A 22,598-nucleotide genomic window follows, 5' to 3' on the forward strand; every position below is an offset into this window, starting at 1 on the left:
CCCCAAACAACTTCAGACCAATCTCCAACCTACCCTTTCTGTCCAAAGTTTTGGAACGTGCTGTAGCTTCCCAACTAAAATACCACCTCTCTACCAATAACCTGTATGAAACTTTCCAATCTGGATTCCGCTCAAACCACTGTACTGAAACTGCGCTCCTCAAAATCACAAACGACATTCTCCTCTCCTCCGACGCTGGCAACCTCAACATCCTCATCCTACTTGACCTCAGCGCCGCCTTTGACACCATAAATCACTCCATTCTCCTCACCCGACTTGAAACCTCCCTTAACATCACCGGCACAGCCCTATCCTGGTTTAAATCTTACCTCTCTGACAGACACCAGTTCATCTCCATTAACAACTGTAAATCCCCCACCGCTCCCCTCCCCCAAGGTGTCCCCCAAGGCTCAGTCCTTGGCCCCCTCCTCTTCATCCTCTACCTGTTCCCCCTTGGTCAATTAATCCGCCGTCATGGTCTCAACTTCCACTGCTTCGCCGATGATATCCAGCTCCTCATCTCCACCAAGTCAATCTCCTCCACCACACACTCTACACTGACAAACTGCATTACTGAAATAAAATCTTGGCTTCAATCAAACTTCCTCAAACTCAATTGCAACAAATCTGAAATCATCATCATTGGTCCAAAAATGCTCACCAAATCCACCCAAAACTTCATCCTCAACATTGATGGTCTCCCAATATCCACCTCACCTCACATCCGGAATCTTGGAATCATCCTTGATCAAACCCTCTCCTTCGACAAACACATCAAACACATCACAAAGACAGCCTTCTTCCACCTCAAAAACATTGCCCGTCTCCGTCCATCCCTCTCCTCCACAGCTGCAGAAACCCTCATCCACGCCTTCATCACCTCCCGTCTGAACTACTGCAACAGCCTCCTCTATGGCGCACCCTCAAAAATCATCAATAAACTTCAATACATTCAAAACTCCGCTGCCCGTCTACTCACACACACCTCGATCCGTGACCATATCACCCCCGTCCTTTATAAACTCCACTGGCTCCCCATCCCCCAGAGAATCCAGTACAAAATCCTCCTCATAACCTACAAAGCCCTCCATAACCTGGCCCCATCCTACCTGACCGACCTACTCCACAGGCACACTCCCACCTGCACCCTCCGCTCTGCCGCTGCCAATCTCCTATCCCCCCACATCCGGACTAAACTCAGATCCTGGGGGGACAGGGCTTTCTCCATCGCTGCTCCCACCCTATGGAATTCACTACCCCAAACCGTTAGAGACTCCCCCACACTCACCACATTCAAAACATCACTGAAGTCTCACCTGTTCAGTACTGCCTTCAACCACTGAAGGTCACCTCACCTTCTGTCTCCTTTCTCTGTTCATTTATTTATTTACTTATTTATCTATTTATTAATTTCCCTATGTTCCCAAAATCTCTGTAAAGCGTCTTTGAGTATATGAAAAGCGCTATATAAATAAAATGTATTATTATTATTATTATTATATTTGAAAAGGCATTTAAAAAATAGATGCCCAGGCAAAAATTATCATTGTACATGAATAGAATAGGCAATAATGCAGTGACATTTAGGGACAATTTCATTAAAAAAATTATGTTTAGAAGCTGGAGGCCCAATCATCAAAGTCAGAGGAAAGTCAGAAGAGGTCACAGTCAGAGAAACAATATGTTCAGGGCTGGAAATGTGTAAAGTTGGAGAAAGTTAGAAAAGGGACAGATAAAGCCAAGAAATGATTTAAGCATAATGGGAATCTTTGGCATGGAACAGATATTGATCAGAAAGTGTGAAGTGTGAATTTTGGTTCAAGTAGGCAGTAGATTTTTTGAGGGGATGATGATGGATGAGGATAAAAGCGTGGTAGCTGTGCAGGGGTGGATTTGTTTACGAGTCAGAAATTGATAGTGACTTAATTGAGTATTACAGGCTGAATAAGGTAGGAATGAACACAAGCTAATGTCCTGGAGAAAATGGGAAATGGGATTGGGACCTCAATTCAAATTGAGAAGAATGCTGAGGTTACAAAGGATGTGGTTCAGGACTCAAGTCAATCATTTTGTCGCATTTGGAAATGCCTTCACTCTTTCTATCGTTTAAGGGGAGGAAATTTGGCTCCTCTGGTGCAGTTGTTAATCAAGTAGCCCAACATACAGAAGCAACAGGCACTGCAAGCTTAGGTGTCCGAACCACCTGATGTCACATTGGCTGCTGGGGTTTGACAAAGATCACTAAGTAGATGAGAAAAGGAAGCCAAAGATAATTCCTTGAAGAGACTGGAAATAATGCTTCAGGGAACCAAGGCCATCACTAGAGATCATATAACTATGATGGCAGAGTCGTCACGTTCTAGCACTCGCTTGTAAGGCACATGCATGTCACCAATGTGGATGTGATTGCATTTTTAAGGCAAAAACATATTTTCCTTTTGTTTCTATTCAAATGTGATCATCAAGTGAATTTAAACATCCTCATAAAACACGCTCACCCCATTGTACTTTAGAACATATTCCTTTATCTTGCATTAAAAAAGGATTGTTGGGTGTGGGCAATTATATTAAGAAAGTGAAAGTCTAAATACTGCAGTGGCTGGAAATCTGAAATAAAATTAGAACATGTTAGAAATATTCAGCTGATTAGATTTGACATTAATGCTAGAAACACGCAACAAGTCCGAGTTAACATTTCTTGCAACAGAGACTCTTCTTCGACCTGAAACATTGACCCTATTTCTCTTTTTTGCCCCGCACATCCTCTTTAAACACCATCCCCCTCAACCTGAAGCTGTGCCCTCTTTGACATTTCTATCCTGAGAAAAAGATTCAGACTGTCTACATTTTATACATTTCTATCAGGTTTCCTCAGTCTCTGACATTCCAGAGAAATCAATCCAAGTTTGTCCAACCTCTCCTTTTTGGCAAAATCCTTATAGGGGTAAAAATCTGGTCATGGTTACTTGTGTTAAAAAAGTACACACATAAGACAGGCTATGCATCATTCTCCAGTCCCAAATTTAGTTCTGTGGACATTCTTCTTCTTTTGTGTCCATCCTTCAAATGTTACATCACTGTCATCGTCCGTCCTGAAAAGGGTGCAAGCTTCCGACGACTATCAGTGGGAGCCTCACTTGTACAGACGATGGTGGTAGCAGAATTAGCTCAGGCCACTTCCAGTTTCCAGCCCCGCAATATGGATGCTTCTGCTATTGGACCTGTGGACGTTGATGGAGCAAAACCTCAGAACTAGAGTAAATATGGCAGCCTCGATTACATCCAGCTAATGACCAATTTTATACCTCAAGTGTAGTGAATTTCATTATCAGGATCATGTGCAGGATGAAAAGTGAGAATTTTTTTAAATGCCCCACCGTGCAAGTCCAGAGTGTGATTATTTATTGGTGAAAATGAAACAGGAATGTATCAGTGGTGTTGCTGCTGCTTAAAGTGATTGCTTCAAAGACAATAACCAAACTGTGACCTTGCGGCAAAATGTTAGGTGTGTGTGCATGCATGCAGATATATCAATAACTCATTATGAATTGTTTACCTAGCATCCATATGTTTAATCTGTAACTGTAAACCAGGGGTTCCCACACTTTTTTCTCCCATTTACCCCTGGCAACTTTTCAAAAGTAAATTTACCCCACCCTGTTTTGTTCAGTAATTTGAGTTTACCCTTCTACCATAATAAAGCAACCAACAAAGGGGAAATTGTAAAATACTGTTTTTAACATTATTATTTTAAGTTCAAATAACAATAATGGAAAGCAAAATTTATCCCTTGCGGATAAATTTACCCCAGGTTGGGAACCCTTGCTGTAAACAATGCTTCATATACATTAACAACTGCTATTTAACAGCATTTCCTGGGAATTGTGGCAAAAATCTTCCTCTCATTGTGGAGCAGCAGTAGAGTTGCTGCCTTACAGCTCCAGAGACCCGGGTTTGATCCCGACTACGGGTGATGTCTGTACGTTGTTTGTACATTCTCCTTATGACTGCGTGGGTTTTCTCCAGGTGCTAGATTTCTACCGCACTCCAAAGACGTATCGATTTGTTGATTAATTGGCTTTGGTAAGATTGTAAATGGTCCCTAATGTGTATGATAATGCTAGTGTATGGTATGATGTTGGGGAATCCAGAACAATGGGGCACAGTTTAAGAATAAGGGGTAGGCCATTTAGAACTGAGATGAGGAAAAACTTTTTCAGTCAGAGAGTTGTGAATCTGTGGAATTCTCTGCCTCAGAAGGCAGTGGAGGCCAATTCTCTGAATGCATTCAAGAGAGAGCTAGATACTCTTAAGGATAGCGGAGTCAGGGGGTATGGGGAGAAGGTAGGAACGGGGTACTGATTGAGAATGATCAGCCATGATCACATTGAATGATGGTGCTGGCTCGTAAGGCCGAACGGCCTCCTCCTGCACCTATTGTCTATTGTCTATTGTCTATTGTCTATGATCACTGGTCGGCATGGATCGGTAGGCCAAAGGGCCTGTTTCCAAACTGTATCTCTGAAGTCTAAATAACTGTTCGTCTTGTATCATCTTGCAACTGCTGTTATGGCATCTTGTACTGAACAATTGGTGTGCTGAATTTTCTGCTCCATCAACAGTACCTGCTCTTCGAAAGCGACTAATTTGCAATGCAAAGCACATTGGAGGGTGTTACGTGCGCTCCAATTAAGTGAAGGTTGTTGACCTTTGATACACAATTGTTTCCATTGAAGTGATCAATTAGAAATGATGAGAAAACCATAATCATTAGTGTGAATAATGGGGAGCATGATCCATTATTTCTAAGTTATGCCCAGAAAGACTAATTCCATAAAAGCGAAGGGCCTTTGTTATAGTTTGACATGTACACAGTTAAGAAACTCCCATTCTGTTCCTCATCAAATATTCAGTACTGATGCTGTCTCCTTATCACTGACAGTAAATTAATTATTTTCAGGCAAAGACTGTCTTATAAACTGCATCTTTAATGCAACATGAATGATATGATTGAAGATTGATGGTCTGATGGATTGCTGGTGTAGCAGGTAGTTAGTAAATTATGTTTAGGAAGGAACTGCAGATGCTGGTTTAAACCGAAGAACGACACAAAAAGCTGGAGTAAGAAGATTGACACAAAAAGCTGCCCCAGTGGGGCAGGCAGCATCTCTGGAGAGAAGGAATGGGTGATGTTTCAGGTCGAGACCCTTCTTCAGATTAGTTAGGGAAAAGGGAATTGAGAGATAGTGACGATATCGTAGAGAGATAAAGAACAATGAATGAAAGATATGCAAAAAAGTAACAATCATCAAGGAAACAGGCCACTGTTAGCTGTTTGTTGGGTGACAACGAGAAGCTGGTGTGACTTGGGTGGGGGAGGGATAGAGAGAGAGGGAATGTCGGGGTTACTTGAAGTTAGATAAGTCAATATTCATACCACTGGGCTGTAAGCTGCCCAAGTGAAATATGAGATGCTGTTCCTTCAATTTGCGTTTTGCCTCACTCTGATTAGTAAATTATTTTGTGTTCATTTAGTCGCTCAGTGACTAACAGTACTAAAACTGTGGAAGGTTTTATTGATGCAAAATTAAAACTGCAATGAATGTTTTAGTTTTAGAAGATACAGTGTGGAAACAGACCCTTCGCCACCGAGTCCATGCTGATCGTTGATCACCCGTTCACACTAGTTCCATGTTATCCCAGTTTCACATTCTACACACTAGGGGCAATTGTACACAAGCCAATTAACCTACAAACCTGTAATATCCAGGTTCAGGAGCAGCCTCTTCCCTACAACCATCAGGCTATTAAACAATACAAACTCCAAATAGGCTCCGAACTATATTAACTTGGGGACATTATTTTTTACTTTGCATTACTGTTGTCTATTTATTTGTCTGTTTTGTTTCATATTTTCTGACCTTTTTATTTGTTCTTTATTATGGGTTTTACAGAGTAATATGTTTACATCTCTGTTCTGTTACTACAAGTCCGAATCTCATTGTTCCATGTTGGGATATGTGACAATAAAACATATTCTTGACTCTTGATGTCAAGGATATCAGCCAAGGTAAGAGAAACCAAATGTGCCAAAGCTGAATATATTAGGCAGGTAGTATTCTCACATATGTTTCCTGCAGAGGCCCAGATGGGGAATGTTTCTCTCTGTGGTCAGCTTGATAATCATGAGCTGACCTTTGCAAATGTCCAGTTGGAAAGCAATGCCTGTGAGAAAGCTTAATTCTGTGATGACCTTCACATATCATATCATATCATATCATATCATATACATACAGCCGGAAACAGGCCTTTTGGGCCCTCCAAGTCCGTGCCGCCCAGTGATCCCCGTACATTAACACTATCCTACATCTAATGGAGGAATTGTTCATATTCAAGGCATGAATGCAGATCTATTTTGAACAGATGGCACAGCTTCGTCTCATCCTCTTGTGAAACAAGGTGGCAAAAACGGTTTATTTTCTAATCTGGCCAGTTTTGTGCAGTAATCTGTGAACGTAGATTACCAAATGGTGCAAAAACATCGGGTGTCAGTGCAGTCTAGTATCTTTGCCTTCTTGTGAATTTGATGTTATTTTATTAGCAAAAATAATGTTTCTATATATAAATACCACAAAAAGTAATAACTGAACAACTGTCTCATGAGAGGAATAGATCGGGTATCCGCATCGGGTAGTCTCTCAGTCTCTTGTCCAGAGTGGGGGAATCGAGAATCAGAGGGCATAGGTTTAAGGTGAAGGGCAAAAGATTTTTTAGGAATCTGAAGGATTACTTTTTCACACAAAGGGTGGTGGGTGTAAGGAATGAGCTAATGGTTGAGGTAGTTGTGACTGGGACTATTGCAACATTTAAGAAGCACTTAGACAGGTACATGGATAGGTTTATAGATATACTAGAACTGGGTGGACCCATTGGGCTCAAAGCTCCCCTGCATTGGTGTAGCACCCTCCCCTGCCCCACTCCCCCTTCCCCTTCCCCCCACTCACCCACTCCATCACCCCTCAAATCCCCTTCCCCCCATCCTCCCTCTCACCCACTCCATCTCCCCTCAACCCCCCTTATACCCCCCTCTTCCCGCATTACAATGGTTTTTCCGCTCACTGGTTAGCATGCAACAAAAGCTTTTCACTGTATCTCGGTACACTTGACAATAAACTAAACTCAGTCTTCACTCATTCTTGTCCATCAATGCTATGCTCATATTTGTGATTTCCATGCAGCCCTTTGGTTATATACTCCTCACTTGCAAGGTCAGCAACCTTATGCTGTGAGTCACAATCTCCTCCATAAAAGTGTCCAAGAAAATAAAAGTCATCAATTTTCAGTAGCAGCAAGAAATTCAAGGCTTGCTACCAATTGACGTTTCCTCACTGCCCACTCGCCCAAAGCAAATGCAATCATGCACATCATCAGCACTGCATTCAACTTTCATCTCCAATTTAAACTTGCATTATCTCAACAGCAGCCAATTTGTACGTGCTTTGGCACTTTTAATGCAGAAAAATGTGCCCTTTGGTTTCACCAAAGCATAACAAAAATAATGATGCTGAACCAAAGAATGGGATAATAGAAAAGATGATATGGTGTTGAAGAGATTCAAGGAGAGGAGAGGTTGCTGTACCAGTGGACTCATACTGATGTGGGGATGACCTCATTGAAACTTACCGAATCGTGAAAGGCATGGATCGAGTGGATGCGGAGAAGATGTTTCCACTAGTGGGAGAGTCTAGAGCCAGAGGGCAAGGTCTCAGAATAAAAAGCTCAGCCTCAGCCAGGGGGTGGCGAATCTGTGGAATTCATTGGGTATTTTTAATGCAGAGTTTGACGGATACTTGATCAGTTAGGGGGATCACGGGTTACGGGGAGAAGGCAGGAGAATGGGGTTGCGAGGGACAGGGCCGTTTTTACAGCATTATGAGCCCCCGGGCAAAGCAGTGTACGGGGGCCCCTACCGTTACTCTCCCCCACCCCCCTTTTCCTACCAGGCCCCCCCTGTCGTGCCGGCGAAAAGCACTTACCGAAAAGCACTTAGCGATGGACTTAGGGTGCTACATTGTTGCGAAAAGCACTTACAGATCGCTGTGAGAAGCACTTAGTGACCGAAAATGTTGCGAAAAAAGCACTTATTGAACCTACATTTTTAAAGTAATATTTATTTATTGCAAGTCACTTAACATACACAGATCAGCATGGGGCCCCTATGCTCGTGGGGCCCCAGGCAAGTGCCCATCAGGCCCATGCGTTAAGACGGCCCTGGCGAGGGATAGATAGATCAGCCATGATTGATTGGTGGAGTAGACTTGATGGACTGAATTGCCCACTTCTGCTTCAATGACATGGCTTTGGAGTCTGGAAAGGTTCTTGAATAGTTTCTTCCCAACAACCATCAGGCTCTTGAATGCTACACTAAACTCAACTATGAGCTTCAGTGGACTGTCTTTGGTTGTTTCTTACCAAAGAATTTGAGTTGTTTTGCACTAGTATTGGGGTTATTAATTAATTGATTTTTTAAACATATATTATTTATGAGGTTTGGGTTTATAGGACTGTTATGTTGCTGCAAGTAGGAATTTTACTGCTCTGTTGGTGGAACAAATTAAACACTCTTGACGCGTGCGACTTCAGGGAGGTAATTCCAAAGCCAAGTTCAAGATTGAAGGGAAATTTCACCTTCAAAATTGAAGGGAAATTTTCTGTCTTACATTACATCCAATTTGCCTGTTGTTCCTTCCTTCCTAACTTACACGAGATTTCAGACAGAAACTAATTACTAATTCCCACCAAAACATTTCATTGTTTTGATTTTTTTTTTAGTGCTACAAAATCCACCAGTCTAGCAACTCTCCCCATATTGTTCACTCTTCTCATTGTAGGCCCTGTGAATCCCACTTTGGGCCAGGGCTTGCAACAGTTACAGCTTTGTTCTAAGGAGCTGTTCTTACCAATTTCTCCTGCATCCCTTGTAAAGCCCCTCAAATCTTTCGAATCTTTCTTCTTGAATATTTCTTGCTACTTTTGCATCAAAGTACTTGTCATGCTACTTTTGCATGACAGGAATGCAAATCTTTGCCTTCATCTTAGCTGATGATTCCTATAGCTCCCACTTCTGCTTCCTCAACATCAGATATTATTTGATTGTGTTACCCCGTTTAAGAGAATAAGGACAGCACAGTGGCGCAGCGGTAGAGTTGTTGCCTTACAGTGTTAGAGACCTGGGTTACTCCAACACTTTTTGTCTTTCTTCGCGTTAGAATTTCTTTTAGGTTATATTGATGACATCTCAATGCTCTGGATCATATATATATCAGGAACTGCCAATTCGTGTTTACAAAAAAAGACACAGAGGGATAGAGTAACTCAGCAGGTGAGGTAACATCTCTGGAGGACAAGGATAGGTGATGTTTTAGTCCAGGGCCCTTCTTCAAGCTCGTACAATGGGAGTACACCTTAAAAACAAAGCTCCCTTCAAAACGTGCTGAGACTGGAAAATGTGCAATCCCTAGCATCCTGGGTGGTCTGAGAAGATGCTGTCGATTGGTCTTTATCTTCAATCATCACAAACCTGATACTAATAATGTTCCTACAATAGCATCCGAGTAATGTGTGCTGGACAGAAATGGATCACATAAATCACACTCCACTGGGGTTAATTACAAGCAAGTAGTTTCTTCACATTTTCAGGTGGTGCTGTCAATTTCAAGATTTACAGTATGCTAGATAAAGCATGAGTGGCTAAAGATAACAGTGCAAAGAAGAACCAAATATATCAAGTGAGGCAGCGCAGTGGTACAGCTGGTAGAGTCACTGGCTCACAGTGCCAGAGACCCTGGTTCGATCCTGACCTTGCACGTCCCTCTGTGGACTTTGCACGATCTCCCTGAGGATTGTTGTGATGAGATTTGGGATGTGGGATGGCCACTATAGAGTCGTACAACATGGAAATTGGCCCTCCAGCCCAATGTGACCACACCAATAAATATGTCCCATCTAAGCTAGACCCTCGGACTACATTTATTTGGAATTTACTGGACTTTACCTTGCACTATACGTTATTGCCTTTATCCTGTGTCTTTACACTGTGGAAGGCTCAATTGTAATCCTGTACAGTATTTTAGCTGACTGGATAACATAGAAACATAGAAAACATAGAAAATTAGGTGCAGGGGTAGGCCATTCGGCCCTTCGAGCAAGCACCGCCATTCAATATGATCATGGCCGATCATCTAAAATCAGTACCCCGTTCCTGCTTTTTCCCCATATCTCTTGATTCCTTCAGCCCTAAGAGCTAAACTAACTCTCTCTTGAAAACATCCAGTGAATTAGCCTCCACTGCCTTCTGTGGCAGAGAATTCCACAGATTCACAACTCTTTGGGTGAACATTTTTTTCCTCATCTCAGTCCTAAATGGCCTACCCCTTATTCCTAAACTGTGACCCCTGGTCCTGGACACCCCAACATCAGGAACATTTATCCTGCATCTAGCCTGTCCAAACCTTTAAGAATGTTATATGTTTCTATAAGATCCCCTCTCATCCTTCCAAATTCCAGTGAATGCAAGCTAGTCGACCCATTCTTTCATAATATGTCAGTCCCGCCATTCTGGGAATTAACCTGGTGAACCGATGCTGCACTTCCTTGATTGAGAATGATCAGCCATGATCACATTGAATGGCGGTGCTGGCTCGAAGGGCCGAATGGCCTCCTCCTGCACCTATTGTCTATTGTCTATTGTCCTCAAAAGCAATAATGTCCTTCCTCAAGTTAGGAGATCAAAACTACACACAATACTCCAGGTGCGGTCTAACCAGGGCCCTGCACAACTGCAGTAGGACCTCCTTGCTCCTAAACTCAAATCCTCTTGCAATGAAGGCCAACATGCCATTAGCTTTCTTCTCTGCCTGCTGTACCTGCATGCTTACTTTCAATGGTTGATGTACAAGTGCTCCCAGAACTCGTTGCACCTCCCCTTTTCCTAATCTGACACCATTCAGATAATAATCTGCCTTCCTGGTCTTGCCACCAAAGTGGATAACCTCACATTTATCCACATTATACTGCATCTGCCATGCATCTGCCCACTCATCCAAACTATCCAAGTCACCCTGCAGCCTCATAGCATCTTCCTCGCAGCTCACACTGCCACCCAGCTTTGTGTCATCTGCAAACTTGGAGATGTTACATTTAATTCCCTTGTCTAAATCGTTAATTTATATTGTAAATAACTGGGGTCCCAGCACTGAGCCTTGCACTAGTCACTGCCTGCCATTCTGAAACGGACCCATTAATTCCTACTCTTTGCTTCCTGTCTGCCAACCAGTTCTCTATTCATGTCAATACCCTACCCCCAATACCATGTGCTCTAATTTTGCACACCAATCTCTTGTGCGAGACCTTGACAGAGGCTTTTTGAAAGTCCAGATACACCACATCCACTGGCTCTCCCTTATCCATTCTACTAGTTACATCCTCAAAATATTCCAGAAGATTAGTCAAGCATGATTTCCCCTTCATAAATCCATCCTTGACCGATCCTGTCACTGCTTTCCAAATGCGCTGCTATTACATCTTTAATAATCGACTCAAGCATCTTCCCCACTACCGATGTAAGGCTAACTGGTCGATAATTCCTTGTTTTCTCTCTCCCTCCTTTCTTAAAAAATGGAGTTACATAGAACGCAACAAAAAGCTGTTCACTGTACCTTGATACACAGAGCTTCTTTCTACTTCACTGGAGACAGTCGGTCTATCTTTTGTCGTTCTTTACTGAACGTTATCTTGCGCTAAATGTTATTCCTGTTCTGATGTATCTGTGCACAGGGGAGGGCTCGATTGGAATCATGTATAGTCTTTCTGCTGACTGGTTAGCACACAATAAAAGCTTTTCACAGTCCCTTGGTACATGAGACAATATAATAAACTAAACTAATAAACTAAACTAAACTAAATTATTGAAGTAATTTATTGAGTTGCTATTGTTCATTCTAAAGTCAATGTATTTTGCATGTACAGACCCTGGTTTTGAAAATACTCCTAATTATCAATTTCAAATTACATTCTATGTAGCCTCAGACGGTAAGGTGCAATACTTTCCATCATTCTGCTTATTGATAGTTTTAACGTAGTAAATATTTTGACAGGAATAATTAATGTCAAAATTGACCAAGAACATGGAATGAGTTTCAGGAGTTTAATCCAAATTCCTGGACCATTGGACTCCAGTATCAAGTCACCCACAGGTCCCCATGAAAAGAGGATTCTGCTGATTTATTACATTCATTAATTTTTAACTGGGCTGTTGCTTCTTTTCGACAAACAGTCAGTTTAAAGACCCTGTAATGATGCAGCTCTCGGCCATCCATTGCACTTCATTATTTTCAGTAATAAATTACCAATCTCAATGCAGTGGTATGTGAAATATATTTTTCAAAGAGCACGACTAAATTTTTTTTTTTCTTGTCATTTAACAGCAGAGTTTTGAATTGGTAATTTGCCATTTACTTCTAAGGCATCAAGATGTAAAAGTGGTTTGTTTTTGATCTGTCTCGTTATATTCAATCCAAATTGTTTTAAAGGTTACTCATACCCATGAGAGCCACAACTTCAAGTAAGTACAAGATTGAATGTGACACTCCTACTCAAGTGGCAGAAGAATTTGAGGATCAATGTGCAATTATTAGCAGTCAATTAGAGTCGTAGAGTCATACTGCATGGAAACTGGCCCTCCTGCCCAACTCGTCCATGCCCACAAAGATGCCGCCTGTAAACGAGTCCCATTTGCCCGCATTTAGCCCATATCCCTCGAATTAAACCCCTATCCCATTTAGGCGATTTTTTAGGCAACTACAGGCGACTAGGCTGTCACTACATGGTCGCCGGGGTGTCGCCTGTATGGTCCTGGGTAGTCTTCTCAGTCGCCCAAAGAGTCGTAGCCTCTTTCTGGTCGCCGCTGGATTTTCAGAATGTTGAAAACTTTTCGGCGACAATGGGTTTGACGCCAATGGCGTAGTTTGACGTCTCCTGACGTAGGTGCTGTCGTAGGTTGTCGCCAGATGACGTAGGTTGTCGCCGGTGCTGACTTCGGTGAACTCCATTGGCGACAACCTACGTCAACCGGCGACAGGTACCGGCATCCAAACCGGAGGCCAAAATGACGTGAAGAAGGGTCTCGACCCGAAACGTCACCCATTCCTTCTCTACCGAGATGCTGCCTGACCTGCTGAGTTACTCCAGCATTTTGTGAATAAATCGATTTGTACCAGCATCTGCAGTTATTTTCTTATATGACGTGAATTATATTCAGTCGTCGCCGACAGGGTAGTAGCTTGTCGCGGGTGGACATAGGTTGACTTCAGTTGTCATAGGTTGTTGCCTGTGTGGTCGTAGGTTGTCGTAGGTGTCGTCGTAGGTGCGGTCGTAGGTGGATGTCCTACTCGCAGCAATTGAGTCGCCGGTTGTCGGTCCTTGCCTTAGCTTGACGTCGACTAGGTGGTAGGTTGTTGTAGCTAGTGTAGACATTGTCGTAGGGGGGCCCAGTCACCGTTTCTTTGGCGACCTGCTACGACAATGACAGTCGCTGAAAGTCGCCTAAACAATTGCCAAAGTGGGACAGGCCCTTTACAGTGCAACTAATCCTTATAATTTAACAGACTTAAATCTGAGCATTGAAAATCACAGCAATTGCACAGTGTTTTAGGTGCACTTGGGCATGTTATTTCATAATTTATTTTACAAGTAGCTGTTATTCCAGCAATTGACAATAATAGCAACCAAGAATCTTCAGGAAGAGCAGGTTCTGTGGGGGGAAATGGACAGTCAGTGTTTCAGGTCCAGACCCCTTATCTGCGCTCAATTTTATTCCACAGATGCTTCTCGACTTGATGAGTTAGTTCCTCCAGCAGTTTGTTTCAATGGTGCTTTTATTGTCACGTGTGCGAAGTGTTAACAGTAAAATTCTTTTTTTTACGCACAGTCCAATAGAGTATTGCCGATCCTCGATTATCACGTGTACAGAAATAGTCTACTCAGCTTGCATGCAAGAGGCTCCATGTGTTTAGCGCCATTTTCATAGTCCATGCTCCAGTTCTTATGAGCGGTGCCTGTTCCAGGCGAATCCCAGGCTGTTGCCGGCCTCCAGCTATCGCTTTCCTTGGCCGCCACGTCCCTCTCCCGTCCACCTTTGTTCCCCAAGATGCCTCCCGCAGCCGACCACGAGGGCGCGCCAGGCCAAACCCTAGGTCCCTCTCCTCTCCTACCGGCCACGACCCTCGCCCGTCATCATCATCGCCGGCGACCTCCTCCCAGCCTCTGGTCTTTGGGAATGAGCAGGGGCCGGTTGGGTGGTCACCCCCTTCCAGGCCGGTGGTCCACCTGGTGCAAGGAGCAGCGTGCCGGCTCCCCCTGCAGCCACGACCTGGAATTTGGCCGCTTAAGGGTCGTGGCCTCTTACTCCAGATTCATTCATGTTTCCAAGTGTCATTAATAGGTATTTTGCAATGGTAATTGTGTCGCTCCATCACCCCTGCAACTCAGCAGGGGAATTTTTAGAGTTCAAAAAGGCTGTGATCAATGCTTTTGCACTGCATTATGTTACATAGTCTAGTTTGCAGAGTTCTAAACCTTGTTCTAAACCTTGCCTCTTTCCAATAATCAAAAAGCACAGTTTAATACATGAGCCAAGAAACTTAATTATGCCCATTTTGAAATTGCTACAAGGGTGCTATATTTTTCTAAAAAGCGAAATCGGATGTTGGTATTGATAATAGTTTATTATTGTCACCAAATAACGTGAGCTGCAAAAGACACAGTGAAAAGCTTTTGTTTGCATGCTGTTCAATCAAATCATATCACATCGTACATGAATAAAATTAAGCCAAACTCAAAAAACAGTAGAAAGAGTGAAGAGAAAAATACCAGAGGGCAGAATATAGTTTTCCAGCATTGTAGTGTAAAAGTTCAAGAGAAAATGTCCAATGTCCGCATTGAGGTTGATTGGAGAATCGGGACAGTACCCTAGCTTATGTGAGTCTGATAACTGAGGGGAAGAAGCTGTTCTTTGCTGGTGTGCGCTTTCAAGCTTCTGTATCTTCGTCCGACCGGAACAGCAGGGAGAAGGTGGAATGACCAAAATGGAAAAGATCCTTGATTAGGCTGGCTGTTTTCCTGTAGATGGAGTCAACGGTGGGGAGTCTGGTTTGGAATCATCAATAAAAACACTGTTAAACTGATAGAACCTCACTTGAAGAAATCTTTATTATACCTTTCATCCAATTAAAAATGTGAGAGGCACTGGCTGCTTAGGGAAATTAGGAAAAACAAGAGAAACATGTAGGTGGGAAGGAAGGAAATGAGAGGCAGGGAGAGTAAGCATGGGACTGGAAGGGGTTAAATGGTGCAGTGTCAGGTTATGGAGTCTCTCAGACTATGGAGTACCCATTAGGCCACTGTCACACAGATCACTGAAGCCACAGATCACAGCAAAAAGCTGCAGTTATCATCAGAATCCCCTGCCTGCAAAAGAGCAGCACTTATAAATCAATATAGAAGAGTCAGTGAAAATAAAATTGATGTTCCTGCAGAAATCTTTCAGTTCACTTGCGCTTCTTGAGCCCTGCGCACTTTGCTTTTCATTTATTGTGAGCGACCTGTGAAGGTCATGGAGTCCTACTGTATGGAAACAGGACCTTTGGCCAAACTTGCCCACGCCGACCAACATGACCTATCTACACTCGGCCCACCTGCCTGCGTTTGGCCCACATCCCTCTAAACTCTTTCCCATCCATGTACCTATACAAATGTTTTTTTAAACGATGTGATAGTACCTGCCTCAACTACCTCCTCTGGCAGCTCGTTCCATATACCTACCACCTTTTGTGCAAAAAAAAGTTAACATTCTGGCTCCTATTAAATCTTTCCACCCTCACCTTAAACCTATCATATCATCATATCATATCATATCATATCATATATATACAGCCGGAAACAGGCCTTTTCGGCCTTCCAAGTCCGTGCCGCCCAGCGATCCCCGTACATTAACACTATCCTACACCCACTAGGGACAATTTTTTTATATTTTTTTACATTTACCCAGCCAATTAACCTACATACCTGTACGTCTTTGGAGTGTGGGAGGAAACCGATCTCGGAGAAAACCCACGCAGGTCACGGGGAGAACGTACAAACTCCTTACAGTGCAGCACCCGTAGTCAGGATCGAACCTGAGTCTCCGGCGCTGCATTCGCTGTAAAGCAGCAACTCTACCGCTGCGCTGCCGTGCCGCCCTATGGCCTCTGGTTCTTGATTCTCCTCCTCAGGGTAAAAGACTCGGTGCATAAAGCCCATCTGTTCCTTCCATCATCTTATACACCTCTGTAAGATCGCCCATCGTCCTCCTGTACTCCAAGGTATAAAGTCCTAGCCTGCTCAACCTCTCCCTATAGCTCAGATCCTCGAGTCCTGCAACATCCTTGTAAATCTTCTCTGCCCCCTTTCCAGCTTAACAGCATCTTTCCTATAACAGGTGACCAAAACGGAACACAATACTCTAAATGTGGCTTTACCAAAGTCTTGTACTGATGCAACATGACCTCCCAACTTCTATACTCAATGACTGATGAAGACCAATGTGCCAAAGCCTTCTTGACCACCAAATCTACCTTTCTCAATTTCCCCTCTTCAAAAGCACTCTAAAGTTGTTTGCAAGCACCACCTTTCTCTGGCCTTACACTTGGTTGATAAGTGTGTGGCCCAGGATTAGTCTCTGATACCCACTACCCCTCTGTCTGATTCCCTCTCTGTAGGCACTAAATTGTGGCTCAAATTAAATCTGGCACCTCCACTGATCAGCAAGCATTGTCAAAGAGGGAGCAGGTGTCTGGAGATGACCAGTCTGAGGAAGGGTCCCAACCCAAAATGTTAATTATCCATTTTTTCCAAAGATGCTGCCTGACCAGCTGAGTTACTCCAGCACTTTATGTCTATCTAAGGTGCACTTCATATGGAAACCTCACGAGAATTGCTACATTTTTGTGAATCAGCAGATGATTTGTGCAAAAGGACACAAAGTGCTGGAATAACTCAGCGGGCCAGGCTGCATCTCTGGAGAACATGGATAGGTGACGTTTCTCAGAGTGCTGGAGTAACTCAGCGGGCCAGGCTGCATCTCTGGAGTACATGGATAGGTGACATTTTGGGTCAGGACCCTTCTTAAGTCTGACAGATAACTTGTTTACGTTACGTTTGTATTTTTATGCAGCTTTCTTTTAACTTGATAAGGTGGGAAGAACTGTAGATTATGTTGCTAAATATAAGAAAGACTGTAAAGATAGCTTTGGTCTGGTAAATTGGTTAGTTTACCGTGGGAGTTTTATTTAGCTTGACAATTTCCAATTAGAAAATTATATTTTGATTCTAAAGATATGATTGCATAAAGATTGTGCAATCAAATTAAAATGTTACAACATTTCTATGTTATAGGAATTACTCAGCAGTGTTAATGTGCTAATATGTTGTCAGAACAGTTGCTCGATTAATGTCCCAGGTTACAAAAAGCTGGAGATGTGCATTCTGTTCACACAGAACTTCGCGAATCAACATGCTTATCGTGAAGCAGTGTAAAACTCTCCAAAGAATTGTCCTTTCAGAAGGGAATTTACAGAATTAATCCAAGCAAATAGTGCATTGTTACAAGGATTTCAAAACAAAGCATAAGGAGAAATATCAGGAGTTTAAATGAAATTGAACCAAAATGTATCCTAATCAGGAGTAAGGACAGTGAGTCAAGCAGTGTAAATGATTTAAGAGCTGATGATTGCATGCACGGGCACAGAATGAGATTGAGGGGCATGATTGCTAGCCAGACATGTGGGGAGGGGAACAATCAGGAAGGTTTATTGGGCCAACCAACTTTTCACCCTCTGCCACATGACCTCCTTGTCCCTTTACAATAGGTTGCATTCAATACCAATCTTTGGCAAAGGAGTTGTGGAATATTGATTAACTAGTCTTATTGAAACATATAAAATTCTTAAGGGGTTGGAGAGGCTAGATGCGGGAAGATTGTTCCCGATGTTGGGGAAGTCCAGAACCAGGGGTCACAGCTTAAGGATAAGGGGGAAGTCTTTTAGGACCGAGATGAGAAAACATTTCTTTACACAGAGAGTGGTGAGTCTGTGGAATTCTCCGCCACAGAAGGTAGTTGAGGCCAGTTCATTGGCTATATTTAAGAGGGAGTTAGATGTGGCCCTTATGGCTAGAGGGATCAGGGGGTATGGAGAGAAGGCAGGTACAGGTTACTGAGCTGGATGATCAGCCATGATCATATTGAATGGCGGTGCAGGCTCGAAGGGCCGAATGGCCTACTCCTGCACCTATTTTCTATGTTTCTATATTTCTAGTCATTTCACACTTGCAAATCACCTGGGCAATAGAGATGCCAGTTTGTGATGAATGCTTCACACAAATCTTCAAGCAAAAATATTTCTAAAAGATTTCCTAGAGCACATACTGTAGTAAGACCTAAGGTGATCTCTGAAACACTAATACTACCCTGGATTTCTTAACATCAATTTGCACATAGTTAATCGTTAATATTGAAAAAAGATTAAAATAAAGTGATCCTGTGATCAGGTAGGAACTGGAATTAGGAAAGAGTGGCTTTGTGCCATTTCTGTGAATGCTTACAAAGCAGCATAACTTTTACAATCAATACCAATATGCCACTGTTGTTTTGCATACTTTCACATCCCTTAATGTCCTTCTTACTCAATATAGAAATTAAGACAAAGAGAAATCCATCATCCTATGACCTGATAGTTTGAACAGCTGATGTTCTTTTTATTATTTTTTTAATTGATATTCTTTTATTATCGTGAAAATGTAAAAACACAAGCCACATCTACTGACAATGTATGCATGGTTCTTGTATTTAGTTGTACAGGTATAGATGTTCTTTGTATTTTGCACAAACGCAATAGTATCTGGTCACATGTACCAATGTGAATACCAGGAGAACTAAACGTTTATCCATGTATGGACAGGCAACATTTCAGGTCGGGATCTTTCTCCAGAGATGCTGCCTGACCCACTGAGTTACTCCAGCAATTTGTGGGGGGTTTTTTTGTCAATCAGCATCTGTAGTTTCTTGTGTCAACATTTATCCATTTATCTGTGATTTGGGTTCTAAGCCTACCATGACCATAATTTAGAGAGAAGCACACTGTGAAAATAGATTCTTCGGCCCACCGAGTCCACACCGACCATCAATTATCCATTTACTCTCGTTCTATGTTATCCCACTTTCACATCCTGCACATTGGGGGCAATTTACTGAGACAATTAACCTACAAACCCGCACATGTTTGGAATGTGGGAGGAAACCGGAGCACCCGGAGGAAATCCACGTGGTTTCACAGGGAGAACCTAATTACTCACAGAATCGATAACTCCAAGAAATTAGGAACTATATCTTAATTATCACATTTGTTACAATTTATCCACTCAATTTTGGACCATCAAAACAATTGTGAAGCAGCTAATATATTTCTCTGTAATAATTTTATGTCTCCCATTTTCCCGTCTATTTTACAGGGGAAACGACACAAAAGTTCTTTGGAGGCAGTCACCACACCAGACTCCAATCGAGGCCGCATCGAGAAGAAAGCCATCAAGTAGGTGCCATGGTCAGGAAATGAGAGGGGTTTGGAAAGGTTAAGACTTGAAGCCACCACCTTTTCTCAAAGTAAAGCTGTTGCATTGACTTCTCTCTGACAAAAGTGGTAAAGCAATAACTGATTAGTACTCCTGAGTTTGGTGTAAATATTTAATCTCTGTAAGCTGCCACACATGTCCATCATTGTTGTATGAAATCACTTGGTATAGCGGCAAAATTATCTTGACAGCTTCCCTTTCCTTACAAAGGCTTAGTCTGATCAGATATGTTGGAAGATCCACTACACAATCTTTATATCGCCCTGGAAAATATTAATTTGGTCTTTTTTAATGAACTGAGTATATATTTCTATTTGACAACAAAGGTCAGCACTATGTTCGTCTGCAGAAATAATGGTGACTATTTTCTTCTGCAGCCTGTTTTAAAGGGAGAATTTACAGAAGAAATATGAGAATAAAGCATATTGTTTGATATCCTTGTAGCAGCAGGAATTTTCTGCACTATTGCTGTTGTCTGAAATTATGATTTTGTTCTTTCAGATTTAAAGCATTTACCACAGCGTTAAGCGTATAATGTTAATGTACCTTATTTCCCCTTTCAGCAAGCAACAAAATCTGAAAGTGCTGCCAACAATTTTGATGAAGTGATCAATATTACTCAAACCTGTTAGAAATGTTAAGGTTCTTTTCATTGTGTTTCTCATGAAAGTTATTCTACCTGAGGTCATGACACAACCTAGAGTCAATTCCTTCACTTGTATCTTGCTGTTGAATGTCTATAAATCGCACTGAATGGTTTCATTTGATTTCAGCTTAAGAGTATGTGCAAGTTTTACTATGATCTAGCCATGCGGGTTGTAAATTGAGATATTTTAATGTGTTAAATCTCTTTCTCTTTTTCCTTTTCCTCCAGTTTAACACCGTTTCATTCTTTGTCATCTCAGAGGTGGAAGTAGCAACCTGTCCAATCAACTTGTGAATAGATTTTATGTAATACCACCATGATATTGGACCCCATAATTGATTGGAGCAATGTGGTTTACTTTAGTAGCAATTATACAGAATTCTCGCTGTGTTAGTTCATATTTAAATTACAATGGCATGGAGCAGTCCAGCAGAAATCTCTCTCTCCCTCTCCCTCTCTCTCTCTCTCTCTCTCTCTCTCTCTCTGGCTTAGCATTACAATAGTTTCCATCCAGCCCTATATCAATGGGCTACAGTTTCTCCCATTCATACATTGTACAATATCTGCTGCATGACCACTAGAAATATTCCCAGTGACTATTACAGTCTCCAGTTTGTGTTTGATTGATTCAGAAAGTTGATGATTATCTGGTGTCATTTAGGACGTGGCCATTTGATACTTGATCAACTGTAAACAAATTGCTTCCGTCTGATATTCATTAACTTTATTAAATCACGTTTGTCAAGTTGGAAAGGGTGCACAGAAGATTTACAAGGATGTTGCCAGGACTCGAGGGTTAAGCTATAGGGTGAGGTTGAACAGGCTGGGTCTCTATTCCCTGGAGCGTAGGAGGATGAGGGGTGATCTTATAGAGGTGCCTAATAGATCAGGCTGACACACAGAGTCTCTTGCCCAAAGTACGGGAATCGAGAACCAGAGGACATAGGTTTAAGGTGAAGGGGGAATAATTCTATAGGAATCAGAAGAGTAACTTTATCACACAAGTGGGTGTGTGGAACGAGCTGCCAGAGGAAGTAATTGAGACAAGAACTATCGCAATATTTAAGAAGCAATTAGACAGGTACATGGATAAGACAGATTTACAGGGATATGGGCCAACTGGCATGTGGGACAAGTGTAAATGGGACATGTTGGTCAGTGTGGTTAAGTTGGGCCAAAGGGCCTGTTTCCACACTGTATGACTCTGTGCCGTGATTATAATCACATTTTCGAACCATATATGAGGATTTCCGTCTTCAAAATTTCAGCAGGATATTATGTAAAGAATTACTTAAACTTGTGAATAATATTATCTGTTTCATTCCTCTCTGTACCACAGTTCACTGTTGGTGATGTAGGTGTGTGAGTTCTAGCTTGTGACATAGCTAATGACACAAATGGGCAGCACAGTGGTGCAGCGGGTAGCGATGCAGCCTCACAGCGGTAGAGACCCGGGTTCGATCCTGACCTCAGGTGCTGGCCGTGTGGAGTTTACAAACTGGAAGAGGAATGGGATTTTCATAGGCGTGAGCTTTGCCATCAAAAATGACCAAATCCAACATCTCAGCCACTCTGCCTGTGGGATGAGTGAATGTCATGGCCCTTTGGCTCGCTCTGACAGGAAGCCTTCTCACTCCAGCTTCACCAGTGCACTCACCCCGATCCCTGGAAACAGTGCATGGGGGATTCACCTGGGCAACTCCAATGCTAGATTTGGAAAGCACTAACATGACACAAGACATAGTTGGCATGAAGGGGGAAGAGAAAGCCAAATACAATGGATTCCTTCTCCTGGCAAAATGTGAAGAGCACGGTCTAGACATGACTCAGAGAGACAAACACAAGACCTCTTATAGAAACATATAAAATTATAAGAGGACTGGACAAGCTAGATGCAGGAAAAATGTTCCCAATGTTGGGGGAGTCCAGAACCAGGGCCCACAGCCTTAGAATAAAGGGGAGGCCATTTAAAACTGAGTTGAGAAGGAACTTTTTCACCCAGAGAGTTGTGAATTTGTGGAATTCTCTGCCACAGAGGGCAGTGGAGGCCAAATCATTGGATGAATTTAAGAGAGAGTTAGATAGAGCTCTGGAGGCTAGTTGAATCAAGGGAGATGGGGAGAAGTTGGGCACAGGTTACTGATTGTGGATGATCAGCCATGATCACATTGAATGGCGGTGCTGGCTCGAAGGGCCGAATGGCCTCCTCCTGCACCTATTTTCTGTATTT

At 42.5% G+C, this 22,598-nt stretch overlaps 1 protein-coding gene across 5 annotated transcripts in view; it reads left to right on the plus strand.

Moving 5' to 3' along the window:
• The window catches only part of LOC144602371 (synaptotagmin-7-like), a 391,187-nt gene that overhangs the window by 257,085 nt on the left and 111,504 nt on the right, over positions 1–22,598 (plus strand). For all 5 annotated transcript variants that reach the window (XM_078415424.1, XM_078415423.1, XM_078415427.1 and 2 more), the window contains exon 3: positions 19,603–19,682. In XM_078415424.1, the coding sequence (XP_078271550.1) occupies positions 19,603–19,682 (80 nt within the window). The remainder of the gene's footprint in view (positions 1–19,602; positions 19,683–22,598) is intronic.

The sequence above is a fragment of the Rhinoraja longicauda genome, chromosome 18 (assembly GCF_053455715.1).
Source record: "Rhinoraja longicauda isolate Sanriku21f chromosome 18, sRhiLon1.1, whole genome shotgun sequence".
In the NCBI taxonomy this organism is placed as follows: Eukaryota; Metazoa; Chordata; class Chondrichthyes; order Rajiformes; family Arhynchobatidae; genus Rhinoraja; species Rhinoraja longicauda.